The sequence below is a fragment of the Acipenser ruthenus genome, chromosome 5, assembly GCF_902713425.1.
Source record: "Acipenser ruthenus chromosome 5, fAciRut3.2 maternal haplotype, whole genome shotgun sequence".
NCBI lineage: Eukaryota > Metazoa > Chordata > Actinopteri > Acipenseriformes > Acipenseridae > Acipenser > Acipenser ruthenus.
Window position 1 is genome coordinate 32213488 of NC_081193.1, and position 15365 is coordinate 32228852.

The 15365-nt window shown below is 37.2% G+C and overlaps 1 protein-coding gene across 2 annotated transcripts; it reads right to left on the bottom strand.

Annotated features, from left to right (window-relative positions):
* Window positions 1-2626: 2626 nt before the first annotated feature.
* LOC117403058 (katanin p60 ATPase-containing subunit A1-like) lies at window positions 2627-14977 on the bottom strand. Of its 2 annotated transcripts, none has more exons than XM_059024000.1 (11): window positions 14894-14977; window positions 13583-13762; window positions 11849-11985; window positions 10212-10401; window positions 9832-9959; window positions 7224-7329; window positions 6523-6681; window positions 6119-6245; window positions 4759-4893; window positions 4367-4493; window positions 2627-4253 (listed from the first exon to the last, which is right to left on the bottom strand). In XM_059024000.1, exons 2-11 carry the CDS (start codon window positions 13742-13744, stop codon window positions 4055-4057), a joined length of 1470 nt encoding a protein of 489 aa, XP_058879983.1. In that variant the 5' UTR covers window positions 13745-13762; window positions 14894-14977; the 3' UTR covers window positions 2627-4054. The 2 variants fall into 2 exon arrangements, with proteins under 2 accessions (XP_058879983.1, XP_033860822.1); XM_034004931.3 differs by lacking the exon at window positions 14894-14977 and adding an exon at window positions 14563-14748.
* Window positions 14978-15365: the final 388 nt, after the last annotated feature.

A 15365-nucleotide genomic window follows, 5' to 3' on the forward strand; every position in this document is an offset into this window, starting at 1 on the left:
GGTGGTTCGATGTCACCTAGTAAATTGTGGCCTTGAAGCACTCGTAGTTCACGCAGTTCAGAAAAAAAGAGATGGTGTGACAGCTTCAGAGGCACGGTGCCTTGCATGAGAGATCTCTTCAATGCCCTTCATAATTTGCATTGTTGTATGGCATGGCGTTTTATTTCAGATCAATTGCAGAAGCAGACTCCTTCAAAGCCCCACTCTAGGGATGGAAACCCTTAAAAATGAAACTAATGCAGTGCTAACATTTCTTCAAGATCAGACAAAATGGGTTTGCTTCAGCTCACTCATCTGCATGGGAAATCGCAGAACAGATCAGGATTGAAATAACAAATAACATAAAAAACAGAAGCCGAAGGAAGAAATAGATGTTTGATTATGAATGTTCTGATGATGTCGCAATCACTGCAGAGGAGAAGTTAAAGGGAGATTTTTTTTTCTTCCCCCCACTAGTTGATGCAGCCGTAACTAGCTTGAACGAGAGGCTTTCTCAGCTGGGTTTTTTCTACAGAATGTTTGGTTTTCTTTTTAGCATCAGGGAGATGGGGAAGGCTATAGGTGCAAACACTTTAAGTGAAAGTTGCAAGCATTTGGCTCAAGAAATGGGTGACATTGATGCTGATGACTTGAATCCCAAGATATGCTCAGCTGTAAATGCCTTGCCAACGGGGGTGTCTAATTCACCTCTGGAGACGTTAAATTACATCTAAGCAAAAGTTGTTGGATCTATACCAAAACTTAAGCATTGCATTGCATCTCCTTTGGACTGTACCCATAACCATGGCCTCAGGAGAGAGAAGCTGTTCACGTTTAATGTTACTGAAGAACTATTTATGTTCAACAATGTCACAGGATCGACTGAATGGTCTGGCTGAGATTTCAATTGAACACGAAATCTGTAGCAAGTTGGACTTCTCTAAAATAATTGAAGACTTTACCGCCTCAAAAGCAAGGAAGGTCCACTTCTAAGTGATTTTATTTAGTTTGTTTCATACTGTTTAAGAAATACGTTCAATTTAGTTTTTTTTTCTTGCATAAAAGTCCTTTTTATGCTGCATTATTATGATTATTAGGAGTGGCAGTAGTAGCAGTAATCATAGTAGTAATGTGATCGTTAGGGTATTGATAAAACCGAAACGCTGCAAAAATCCAATGTGTGAGCAGGGGGCCCAATCCTTAGTTTCTGCACTGGGCCCCAGCGAGTCTAACGCCGGCCCTGCTGAAGATAACTAGATATTTTAATTACTAAAACTTTTTATTTGATTTATTTTGCTAATAAATGTTTGGACCTAACATTAACGTAAATACTGAATATTACACAAATACACAAACATGCACTCAAACCTAAACTTTAAAAAAATGTGAGCTGTACTTTTTATTTTTTACATGTTTTACAGTTAACAAACCATGTTTGCTTTTTTTGTATGAGATATCTGAACTGAAGAACAGTCCTTGTAAGTAAAAGCTTTTTATTATTATTTGGCAACTGGAAATACCAAAGAAGCCTCCACTGCTGGGATGAAACCTTTGTGAAGGCTACGAGACCGCAGGAATTTTGAGCAAATAGCATTATTCGCAGAATAATGAGGAAAACGTTTGTATTGATTAGCAACAAAAACTAGCACTGCATAAAAATCACAAAGAAATATAACAAAAACTGTAAATGCATTTATTTTTGTTTCGTATCCATTTTCTATAGCAATAGAACCCTCTCAAGAGGGCTTTGTCTGGTAAAGCCCTTCTAGTTTTGTTAAATGCCCTCGCCTTACCAGATGATGCTCTCTTCTTCAGGTTCAATTGCTTAAATAGTACTAGTATGTCTGTACATCCTCATGCGACCTCCCCTGTACAGTAACAACATACAATATATTGCATGCTACAAAATACCTTCCGTAGGCAGGGAGGGGTGGGGGTTACAAGAGGATATATAACTAAATAAGATATAACGATTTATGTTGTATCTGGCTTTCCAAATTATTTTAGATTGTGTTTCATTTTCTTTCCCGACCATGAAAAAAGGTGGTCTTCCATTACTTAGTTTCTGGTCAACAATGGCGTTTCACCCCCCAGATTCACAGAACAGATAAAAGACAAAGTATTTTGTCTTGATAAACACTTTTTATGCATGGTTTGTGTTGCTGTTAATGTAATTTAAATTTGACCCATCATGTTCTGTCCTTAATGCTTAGCGTGCCCTTTTCATATCTTTCCAAATCATACATTTTTTTAACTGTAATGGCATTGAAGCATGGCATAGTGTGTGACAATTACGCAAATGTTTTGTTGAAAATTAAGATGACCAAAATGTATCCAATGGTGTAATGTTTACTACTGCTCAGCAAAGAGAAAATAAAACTTTTACTGAAGTGTGTCATATTTGGACTATGTTTGATTAAATGACAAATGTTTTTGAGACTACAAAAATTGGCCTTTTTAGAGGTTTCAGCTAAAGTACCACTTTACAATTTTTGCTCACTGAATGGTACCACAGTTGCAATAAAAGGCAGAATAATCTGATTAACACAGCCCCCCTTCTCCCCCCCCTTGTTTAATGAATATGTAATTTGTCACAAGTTTGGGGCTGACAAACTGCTGGATTAGAACAGAATACCAGACAGTCATCTTAATTCTTAAAAACGTTTAATTACATGTCTTTGGATGCACAGACTTAAAAGACAGTACTTGGGAATCTCTTTGGAAACACTCATTCGCTTTCTATTCGGCAAAGTTATTATAAATAATATTAAGAGTCTTCACTGTGTTTCACGTTACCATTTACTTCCCATCTCAGCATGATTATGCGTGCCACTTAAAATGTTTACATCAAAAACATTAACCGCAAGATAAAACTATAACTAATGATACTTTTTTTTGTTAAAGCCAGCATAAAAATTAACCAAAGTGACTCTGTATAACTTTGTTGCTTTGCCCTTTCTGTAGACTTTTTCTTCCTTCGTTTTTCTTTCAAGTACGAAAGTATCCATTTCAAAACACCAAAAACAAATGCAACCAGCCGCTATTGCTGTTACTAAAATGCAGCCACAACTAATAAATCAATCAAAAACCTTCAAAGTATGAGTACTGTGATTATTATTAATTTATCGAAGCAGTAATACTTCTAAAAAATGCAGAAAGGTTGTGCTTCACCGATACGACAAATTGAAAACAGCAAAGTTCATGAGCCAAACACCTTCTTCACCCACCTAATAATATATCAGAGTGAAAATCCATGACTCTCCCTCCCCCCCTTGAAAACCCTTGCAATAGGTAATGATTTTTTGAAGTGAAAGAAATCATGAAATGTTAAAATATTAGTCAGTTATTGGTTCAATGAGGCAGCTGTGTACCACAAATGACAGTTACATAAGGGGTAGTTTGCCTTTATTCGTATTATATTTAGCTTTGTTAACTCTCTTTTGTGTGGTTAAAGAGATTATCTGGGACAGTACAACTTTAGTGCTGTTTAAAGTTGTTTTCTAAAAATATCCAGTGCTAAAAATTCTGAAAAGCAAAAGGCACTTGTACAGTAAAGTCACTCTGAACTATAACATTACTGTACAGTCAGACTTTATCTACACATTGTTAAATTGGTTAAAAGAATGAAGTGTTTTTTGTTCTCTAAATAACTATTCAATTTCACACATCTAGTTTCTTATTCAATTAAGTACTTTTACAGAAGTCATTCTGAGAAGTACCATGAAGTATTTTTTTTTTTTTATTATAACCAAAACAAACAAAAAAAAATAGTAATCTAATCCCTTCACCTACTGGCCCTTGCAATTGAATAAAAGTAAGAAAATTAAGCCACAGAAAGAGCACTCTGCAACATATGAGAGTAAGCCTCAATGATCCTCAAGATGCCCAGTTTTACTTTATTTATAGGAGTGTGCGTCCACCATTTCTCAAGCAACACATCTACATCCATTAAACATTATGAATGTAGCTACATATTTCTTACAAAATATTAACTGCAACTCTTGATATTCTGAGCTTATTTAAAAAAAAGACTTAAGGCAGGATTTTTGCTAACTTTTTTTTGTGAAGGACAGTCTTAACAGGACCCAAATTCTGCAATCCACTCCTCATATTTTTCAATGTCTGAAGCAGACACTGATTTAGAGACCTTTTTTAAAGAGCTTTCAAAATCGTTCATGGTGGTTGGCATGTGCATTTCATCTTTTGAAATGTTTCGGATCTCTTCTGGCGTCAAACCTTCAATACGACGTCGCATTGCCATCAGCGAGGCATCCCTGAAAAAGAATAAATAAATAAATAAAAAGTAAAATTAGAACAAATAAATACCAATACTCAAACAGTGAAGCGTGTCCGTTTTATACAGTAAGTGATCACATTAGACACCCACCGGCACACATTTGTAATGTCAGCACCAGAATAACCATCCATCTGCTCTGCTATTTTAGCTAGATCAACATCACTTGCCAATTCTAGCTCTTTCAGGTTTATTTTTAGGAGTTCTTCCCTGCCTTCAGCTGAAAACAAAACAGAAATTCAGTATATATTAAATGAAAAACACAGTTGACTTGCAAAAATAAAATTGCACAGTTTTTACTCCCGAAATCTACCTAGTGTGATTCCTCCCAGCTCACTGTGCTTTAACACTCAAGTGTGAAACGTCTAATCTAAATGTATTAACGATTCTAGAATTACTTAGTTAAGATAAATGTAATGTCAAAGCCAGTTGGTTAAAGTGTGATATTTGTGCAAGTAAAGGTTTTTGAAACATTCAATGAATACCTGAAGGCAAGGGGATGTAAATCCTTTTTTCTAATCGTCTTTTAAGAGCCTCATCTATGTCCCATGGAAAGTTGGTGGCTGCCAGAACCATAACCATTTTTGAAGGATCTTCATTGTCTGATGCCCCTCCAACACCTGCAGCACAGAACTACATGACTCCTGCTCACAAACTGATTTCACAGTGAAAACAGAACTTATATTTAGCTTAACTGAATTTCATAACTATAAACTTTAACTGAAAACTATTTAAATGAGCTTAATACATGTAGAACTTTTGGCCATAAAAGATGTCAAAAACTGTAGAATATATATTAATTATACACACACACACACTGAGCATCAAAATAAACTTATCACTTATATTTGAATAAAATACAGTAAAATGTGATCGAAAAGTGATAAACTCTGTTTTAGAGCAGGTGCAGTGACTTTTTATTGTACTGATTAACAATTGACATTATTATTATTTGTTTATTTAGCAGACGCCTTTATCCAAGGCGACTTACGGAGACTAGGGTGTATGAACAATGCATCAGCTGCAGAGTCACTTACAATTACATCTCGCCCGAAAGACGGAGCACAAGGAGGTTAAGTGACTTGCTCAGGGTCACACAATGAGTCAGTGGCTGAACTGGGGACCGATTTGAACCGGAGACCTCCTGGTTACAAGCCCTTTTCTTTAACCACTGGACCACACAGCCTCCTGACATCACCTAGCTCATTTTGCAGCATCTGTCGATCTTGGGCAGGTGTTGTGACTCTTGGTCTCCCAGGTTCGTGGCCTGTCATTGACAGAGCGTGTCTGGTTATACCGTCTCGCCAGGTTTGAAATTGCTGGCTGCAAGCACCCAAGACGGCGAGCCACAGTACGCTGCCCTAGTCCAGCCTCCAGCATGCCGATTGCACGAAGACACTGCTCTCGACCGACATGGCATATCGTTTTTTTTCTGTGATTTTCTTTATTGCTTTTATTCAAGCTTGCAATTCAACAGCTGAATTCACTCCATATCCAGTGTCCAATCAACGGTCTCACTAATTAGGTGATTACGTGCACATACTTCAGTCACAGACACTCAAGCGCATCATGGTCAAGGATGAATGATCGAGTGATTAAAAAGAAACCAAAAACATTTCGTCAATGTCCATCACTTATAATAGTGGTAAGTTTCTTTTGATGCTTGATAGATTATATATATATATATATATTATTATTATTATTATTATTAATTATTATTATAAAAATAGAAATATTGCACAATCCAACAGTGAATTCTAATTTATAGAAGTGTTTGAAAATGTCACACATTTTCTGCAGCTGCTCAGACAAAATACAAGGCAAATACATATCAGTTATATTCACCATCCATCTGAACTAAAAGCTCGGTTTTGACCCTTCTGCTGGCTTCATGCTCTTCTGACGTCCCTCTGCGGCTGCAGATTGAATCAATCTCATCAACGAATATAGTAGTCGGAGCGTAGAATCTTGCCTAGTGAAACGATAAATAGAGAACCAAGTACACCAATTATAATTATCTGTATACGTGACCCAGTTGCTAATGTGTAGCAGCAATTCTGCAATCTGATTTTAAAAAGTTTAAAAAATAGGTCAAGGGATATACTGCATAGGTATAGCTCATTATTCCTGTTCATTTCTCAGTTTTCAAAAAAAGGTAACCATGAGGGATTCACCATAATTGATTTATTATTTTTCACATCACCATTAACCTTCAAAACAAAATGTATTGATAAAATATTAGTCTTTACCATTTCAAATAAGAGACGCACTAATTTCTCAGATTCCCCTCTGTACTTGGAAGTGAGTGTTGAAGAAGAAACATTGAAAAAGGTTGTTTTACATTCAGTGGCTACAGCTTTGGCCAGCAGTGTTTTTCCTGTTCCAGGAGGGCCAACCATCAACACTCCCTGTAAAAGTAAGAAGACTGCATAACAAATATTTTATTCAGGGGCAAGGGGAGGAGTTTGTATAGCACACAATCTTAAGTTGCAGTTATACTTTGCGTATATTTCGTGAGATGTTTGTTAGAAGTAAAGGGCTACGGCTACCGCTACCCTACCCCCTACCCCCTACTCCCCCCTGTTATGTATGAATGATGTTATGTATGATGTTCATAAATAAAAATATTAAGTTGTATCCAATTGTTTGTTTTTCATATTGAAGCGGTTTTAAAATGGAGCTGCACATTTTGCGGGTGCAGCGGTTGTACATAGTCCGAAATCTCTGCGGTTCTAGTGTTAAGAAACAATAATTACATCCTTAAAAAAAAAAAAATTACATAAACCATTACCTGTTGTGCAGTTTTAATTGAAACACATATTTTAATTTAAAAATGGCAATACAGTACACTAGGTTAAATAAAGCCTACTGTGGACTGAAATCTAAAGAATGCCCCTGAAATTGTGACAATATATTTTTACCAGCATGCCCCTACCCCTCCATAACATACCTTCCATGGTCGTCTAATTCCTTTGAAGAATTCTGGCATCCACATGGGCAAAACCACAGCTTCTTTTAGCAGTTTTTTTGCCTCTCCCAAGTCTGCTATATCATCCCTGCAAAATATTAACATTACATTTAGATGAAGGAGTTGAGTGGAGAGTTACAAACTAGAAATGTATGTTAAAGTTAAGACCACCAGCTATGTATGGAAGGAAAATGAATGGTCACTTGGCACATAACGAATTGGGAATCAACACAACAAAAATGTACAGGGGATATTTCATTACTTAGACAGGCTTGTTAAATACTAAAATAATTAATAATCCAACTTCAGTGTTTGCTCCAGGACTTACAGACTGAGGGTCAATGTGGCCCCCACTCTAAATTTTAGGGGGACATTTTCTTCGGTGAGGGGGTCAATACGTTTGATAATTCATAACCAACCACCATTTCTTATTTTTGTGTGTTTTTAAATATGCCAGCAGAGTTTACTGACCTTTTGTTTTTGAAGAACAAAAAATTAAATTGTAAAGCTGTAGATACAACCAAGGTGTCTCTACAATACTCACTGTCACTTTTGGGGAAAGTATTGGGAAATGTGGCACAGTGATGCTGGTGTATTACTGAGTAGAGGATATTCATTGTACCAGATCACATTAGAACAGGGGTTTTCAATCTTTTTAAGCTACATACCCCTTTCCAAAAAGTAAGTCCACTGCGTACCCCCCATCTGAGAGTCATAATAAAATTTAAACAGAAAAAAAGGTTTGTACAATAACACGCTGCAATGCACAAGCCTTGGCGTGTGTGATGGATAAAATTATAAGTTACAGTATTATAATGGAAAAAATATATATTACATTTACTTTTGGATAAAAATAATCCCTCAAACAGGTTTCTAGTTGTTGGAAACATCATTTTATTGTAATTACTAATTAATTAAAATAAACAAAGCCTCCAAGCTAAACTCAGTCACTCAGAAATGACATAGGACTATTCCATGATAGCAAATGGCAATCATGTATTTTTATTGATAATACAATTACAGAAAAGGCGGCAAAGAAAAGTTCACTATCCACAGCTCTCTACAGCTGACCTCATTATGAAAACATATTGGCATTTTTTAATTCTTGGTGACTAAAACGTACAGTACTGATGCCAATTAAAAAACAATAATAAAACGCTTACCTAGTATCAGTTTGATGGATGTCCCTGCTTGTTACCACACAAATCACTGATGATCAAATCACTGATGATGGCAGGGAAATTGGAGAGAGCTTCAGTCAAGACATTTTGGGTGTTTTTAATCTCCAATGGTATTTCGTCTTGATCGCCCTTTGCTAGTAATGTTCTGGTATTGAGCCAACAATCCATATTTTTTCACTGGATTGAAAGCTAAACACTCTTAACTCTCACACCAGACGTAACTCATGGCAATACTAGACCGCATGGCAATACCTTTGTTTCTGACAGACTGCAGTAACCGCTCAACTGTTCAACATTTAAACAGGGTTTATTTATAACGTACATATTTAATATGTAAATTAGTTATGTGTGAACTGAACCCTCTGTTACAGCACAGCAGTCTGATGTTAGCGATTAAACGTTGATTACATAATAAAAGTTTGCAATAGATTGGGAAGTGGTACTAAGTAAAATGCGTTGTCTGCCATTTCAGAATTTTTCTCGCGTACCCCAGTTTAAAAACCGCTGCATTAGAAGAAACCACATTACCAACAGATAAAGTTTAATAGTCGTATTTAAATGCCATTGTCCTGACTGTGGTAAATTCTTACCTTCCAGTTGCCCCTTTATTGTGACAATTGCCATATCAAAAATTGCATTTTTTTGACATTTTTCATTCTTAGCCCCAAGTAAATATTTTGAACAGTTTTCAAAGCATTTTTTGTTTTTGCAACACAAGTTGATGTTGTTGATATGATAAACGCGTATATCTGCTTCAGGTACTGTATTTAATTTTTTTCAAGGTTAAACGATGGCCCGTGTTACACAGAACACTAAAAATAAAATGTCAAATATACAATATGTATTTCGCTGGTTTTGTGGATTTGCTATATTTTAATACTGCATATAATGATATGGTTTTGAAAATGCTACTTACCAAAACCGTGACTGCACGTGAACTGTATTACATAATAATTTCCTTTACTCCGATTCCAGTGGTGTTATCTCAATGCAAGATGTATTATATACAGTGCTGTATAAAATCACACTGAAAAGACACATTTCACATATTTTATAACGTTACCTTAGTCTTTACTGTGAAACTGAATAAGTAATCAGGGAGGGTGCGAGCGCATTCTACTGGACTGGAGAATAAAAACACGGGAGTTTAATTATGAAAACGCAAGTGTAAACAAACAAGTAAAAAAGATTAGCCTGTCGTCAGATGTGTCATGGTAATAAGAAATGCATTCACATACTGTGTGTTGGTATTGCGTCTCGTCTGGGATGGGGGACATACGGGCGCGTTGAGAAATTCAGCGGGACATTTTTTATTTCAGGGGGTCATTGGCATAATGGCGCGAACACTGCAACTTCTTCCCTTACTATGCCGAAAGTAAAAGATGCTCAAATAAAACAATTACATTTACCATTTAACGTTTGGATTTTGCGATATTATATCTCTTTCCAGGGCCTCTACCAAGTCTTTATCATATCCGGTCCCATCAAATTTCTTAATTTCAGATTCTGAAACATTAGCAGAAGCAGCAGATTTGCTCTGTAAAAATACATACAAAAAAAAAAAAAAAACACACAAATGATTAGGGTTAACTGTTTACTACAAGCATGATCTGATCCATAAAGGCTTTGGGAAGTTTAGAATATACCCCTATACTCAAATACTAAAGATGAAAAATGTTTGATGAATAAATAAAATGTAAGATTAATTAAACTAGCTTTGACTGCTTAGAGAAGCCAAAAAGTTCATGAATAATCACACCATTTTATTGTTATTCATAACAAAACTGACCTTGTCCTCTTTTGCTTTGCCCTGTGCCTCCTTTCTCTCTTTCCCCCTGACAGGTCTCACTCGGTCACTGTTTGCACTCCGTGGAGATTGCCGATGTTGGCCTTTCTGAGCAGCACTTAATCGGTTGTTGTGGTGAGGTTTGGCATCATTGTATGGAACTGGATGTCGCCTTGCAGGACACGGTGACGGCCTTAAATAACGAACGTTACAACTCTTTCATAGTTCTCTTTACATTTACTGTATCTTTGTAAGAGTTCGTGGCTACCTCTAATGAAGAGTGTATTTCTCGCACACTATGCTGTATCAGGCCTGCAAGCAAAGAGAGTTGGGTCTGTCATACAAAGTGCAAGAGAAAGTACACTCAGCTTGATCAGAGGTAGCCACCAAACACTAAATTTTACAACAAAAAGACAAAACCTGATATCAACACAATCTGTTTATAGTATTTGGAACATATTGTGGTTTGAATGATTTATCATTGTAGTGCGAGACCTACAATCCCAGCAAAATAGTTGCTGCTAATAAGTTCCAATGGGGACATGACTTTAAATGCCTTTTACTTTCCCTTGTCATTCATTTTCTCCTTGTGCTCCAATGCCAATGTTCCTACAATGACAACACAATAAAAGGTAGCCTACTTTAGATTCTAGAATACCAAGCTATTAAGAAGATCATCACAGCCAAAGCAATAGTTGACCTGTGGTTCTCTCATAAATTGAATATAAAAATGAGTAAGAGGAATAAACGGATACTCAGCACTTTTATGTATCTTCTTTGTACAATACATTTTTAGCACCACAGCATAGTACTGCGGACTGAAAACCTTAAATGAATTCTGGACATATCTACTGAAAAGTGACTAAATACAATGATGCACTATACTTCACAAATTTGAGTAATGAAGTGTAGAATGATTACATAGCAACACTGAATGTGATATTTAAGAAATACTGTACTTAGTTATTTTTTGTCACAATATAGTATATGCCAAGAAAAGTGGAAGGATGGTTTCAGATGGACATGCACAATTGAGCAGGAAATTGTTATTTTTTTTAATTTAGTAGTCGCCATGTGCAGTCAGCCGACTGCTTCTTTTCACACTGCAGGCCCGCCAAGTAGCCAACCCAGAGCTACAGCGTCGGAGGACAACGCAGCTCTGGGCAGCTTACAGGCAAGCCCGCAGGCGCCCAGCCAGACCACAGGGGTCGCTGGTGCGCGGTGAGCAGAGTACACCCGAGGGCACCTTGGCCGACCTAAGCCCTCCCTCCCGGGCAGCACTCTGCCAATTGTGCGCCGCCCCCTGGGAGCTCAACGTCCACGGTAGGCAGTGGAATAGCCTGGACTCAAACTGGCGACGTCCAGGCTATAAGGTGTGTCCTGCACTCCACGCGGAGCGCCTTTACCAGATGTGCCACTCGGGAACCCCTAATTGCTTATTAAGGAAAATCCAAGGTGTCAGTTAAAAAGTCATGCTGCTAATTAGAAATGCCATCCAGGACAGCAAAGAGTGTTACCGATGGACCACACCACCTTGAAAGAGAACCAAGACAGAATTAAACAATAATATTCAATCTGTATCATCATCATCATCATCATCATATGCCAGCAAACCAAAACTAGCTTTGAAACAAGAGTACCTGCGTTCAACTTGCACTGGCCAAATGTCTCCATCTTCACTTGCTGGTTTAGAAGGAGTGCTTTCTACTTTAAAGCCATCCAGGGTTGCCAGAATTTCCATGACATGTTTATGTTCTTTACTTATCTCTTGCCAGACCTGTCAGAAAACAAGTGGACCTAATGTATTACCATATTTAAAAAGAAAAAATATGCCACTTATTCTGCCGTTTCATCATCTCTAAATATGGGTTGAAGTTTACAATTGGGTCATTCCATGCCAACTCAACCAGTGCCGTTGCCCGTCCGTCTCAGATTTTGAAACTACCAAGACCTCACTTAATTGGATTTTAAAAACCAAAAAGTGATAAAGTTTTTTTTTTTTTTTTTTGTAAGTTGTGGTGCCTGCCTAGGGGGATAACTGATTTACTGACCAACCATTTGTGAAAAAGCCAGTTGCTGCATTCTCGTGCTAGCCTTTCAGTCAATTTCAGACACAACTGAAAGTCTTTGGTTTAGGAGGTCTTCGATGACAGAGACAGGTGTATAAACGGTGCTGTAAACACGGAACTATTTTATTTATTTATTTATTTTTTTAAAGAAAGAATTTAGCATTTAAAACCCAACCAAGTAAGGTTTTGGTAGTTTCAAATGTCTCATCGTAACAAAGAAGTCCCAAGTCCCATGCAAGTTCATAACCCCTCAGCTCCAAGCTAGTGCCAGTGGAAGCACATATTGGTACTTTTTCCTCTAGGATCAGAGAATGCAAAGTTGATGAAATAGCCAGGATACCAAAATCCCCCAATAACATAATATTTTGCTCGATGCTTGTAGATCTCATCAATATCTATCCAAACATATCTTTGGGTGGTTTTTTGGAGTCCCCCCACGCAAGTTATTACGGCCTGTACTTGGTACAAATAGCAAAAATTCAAATTTCAAGGGGGTTTAATGACCAGTGGTGGGCCTTGAAACCAAATGTTTCACAGAATTTGGAAGATTGGTACCTAAGGGTCTTACAGCAATACTTACATTTTAGGACACACATCCCTTACAAGGTAAAGGATTAGGCTGAAGTTCAAATAAAACTCGTCAGTTACCCCTCGTCTGGCAGTTTGCCAGAAGTGAGTAGGGTGCTCCTAGTATTTTTTTTCTGAAAATCCCTAGATGCAACATGAGTAGAACGAGGTGCTACACATGATGGTAGCACCTAAATTGCACCCAGGGTGATTTTTCTGGTCAAGGTCCCTTTCTCACTTTAGGTTGACCTTTGCAAGGTCACAGGTCAAAGGGGACATTTAAATAAATATATATAACGGCTATCATTTCTGAACTCAGCATGTCAGAAAACCCCCAGGTGAATTTTTCTAGGAAAATCTGAGACGGACGGGGAACGAAATGTCCCTTTTCTGGTTGAGTTGGCGTGGAATGACCCTATTCATCATTATAAATAAAAACGACTAGTCTCTTTGGGGAAAAAAAAACAAAACGTAAAATCAATACAAGACCTTCATGACAGGCACTTTTTGGTTTAGATTTTTATATTAGTTTAACAGTAAACATTTAAACTATTACAGCCTTACTGTACTTTTTTTTCAGCACCACAAAGATTATGCTGATACAGTACTATTATCACATTTTTATGGAAGTCAAACAAACTACATCCACATGAAAACTCCAGGAGCTTGCTAATTGTTATGGATAATGTAAAACGACCACATACTCTTCACATGCAAATACATTTGTTTGTAACTTACCTGTTGCCATTTTTGTTGTAATAAAGGGTCTTTAACAGAAAACAGATACTTCCTCATCTGTTCAAGCACTCCTTGGTAATAGACAATGGCAGAATTATAATTCCCAAGTAAGGCATATTCTCGGGCAAGCTTCACATTTTCACTGATTTCAAGGAGACTCATTTCAACAGTGCCTGCTGCCTGTGGAAAACACGTGCACATCATTGTTAAAAAAAACAAACAAACACACACAAAACCTGCTGAAATTTACAATGGAATCTGCAGACCAGACTTGCTAGTACATTACGGACTGCTGTAAAACTATCACTGCAACATATTTTGTTTTAATGCTACAACGCAATGCAATATTAAAGATCTAGGTTGGTCATCCATAATAACTTTTTCAACACTCAAGGAAGATTCACGGCTGATTGTCTAGTACTAAAAATACACGTTGTACAGTCTTATAAAAACTTGCATTAGTTATTTTAGACAAATAATATACTTACTAACACACTATCTAAGGATCAGGGGTGGCCACAGAAACTTAAACATTTTTCTCAGCTACTAACTGAACATAATTTATGTGCTGCCTTGCCGAATAAAACTAATTCAAAATAGCATTAATGATAAAAGTAGTTTTAAGAATAGTCTGTTTATGACCATTATAATTAGCTTAAACCCTGCAATATAAATAACATCCGGGTGCTATGTGTTTTACAAGGTGGAGCGACTGCTAAACTCCACTCCAACTTATTACTGAGATGCAAGCATTGTACGTTGTCAAGATAAGACGTCCAAACAAAATCCAAACAACTTATTCTGGATAAAAACTGTTTTACAAAACCATTGCCGAATTAATATATATATATATATATATATATAATATATATTTTAAAATCAAGTCAGCGATCAGTCAATCGTCTTACAAAGGGTTCCTGATCAACACTGAATCAGTATGCACCATTTTAAAAAGGATTAAGAAGTAACTAGAAATTTACCTGTTGAAGTTGACTACACGATGCAAAATAAATTTAGAAAAAAGTAACAATCAAACAGGATAATATTCATCTGAACACAAAACAATGTCCTGTAATTAGTTATCCGTTTTTCAAATTTAAGTTCTCGCCCCAACCAACGCTCACCACCCCGCCTCTGTATGACGTTAAAATTAAGGCGTCACTTCCTGGATACGTAACTGGAAGGTTAGGACTGATTTGTCTTTTTGTGTGTGTGTGTGTGTGTGTCTGCAACTTGACAACTTTCAATCAATAAGGTAAACGCATTTAGTCTGCTGTAAAAGTACATATCCAAAAATGAGTCACGGTTTACCTGGTGTTAGAGACAACGAAATGTTTCTAAGATAAAGAAAAGGTGCAACTTGCACCAGCGTTGACCCCTGTCAAAGCGCGAGAAACTTGGGACCCCCGAGATTAATCAGTGCACCTGGCTGGAGACAGGGGGCGTGGCACTGATTACGGCCAATGATTGGCTAAAGGTATTTCACATTGTTGCACATTTGGATTGTGATGAGGCAGCCCGCGAGCTAGCCACTGGTGTTGGGGATTCCAGCGAGTGCTCAGTGGCGTAAGAATTGTTCTCCCTTTTCTAAGATGGCAGTACAACTGGGGATGGGGAATTTGTTGCCTGATAACGTAAGACTTGCTCACTTAATATCTTGGTATGCCTGGATAGATCATTGTATCCTTGTTAAAAAATAGGCTAAAGATTGTAATGAGCAATCCGTCTCACAAGTTCAGTGGTACTTTGAGTTTACTAAGAATAACTGGGTGGAGCGTTTGCT

Coding starts and splice junctions, on each gene's coding strand:
- LOC117403058 (XM_059024000.1), bottom strand. CDS start 13,744: ATGAGTCTCCTTGAAATCAGTGAAAATGTGAAGCTTGCCCGAGAATAT. Junction 9,960..10,211: donor GCAAAGCAAAAGAGGACAAG/GTCAGTTTTGTT, acceptor GTATTTTTACAG/AGCAAATCTGCTGCTTCTGC. Junction 4,894..6,118: donor GCTTTTAGTTCAGATGGATG/GTGAATATAACT, acceptor TCTGTGCTGCAG/GTGTTGGAGGGGCATCAGAC.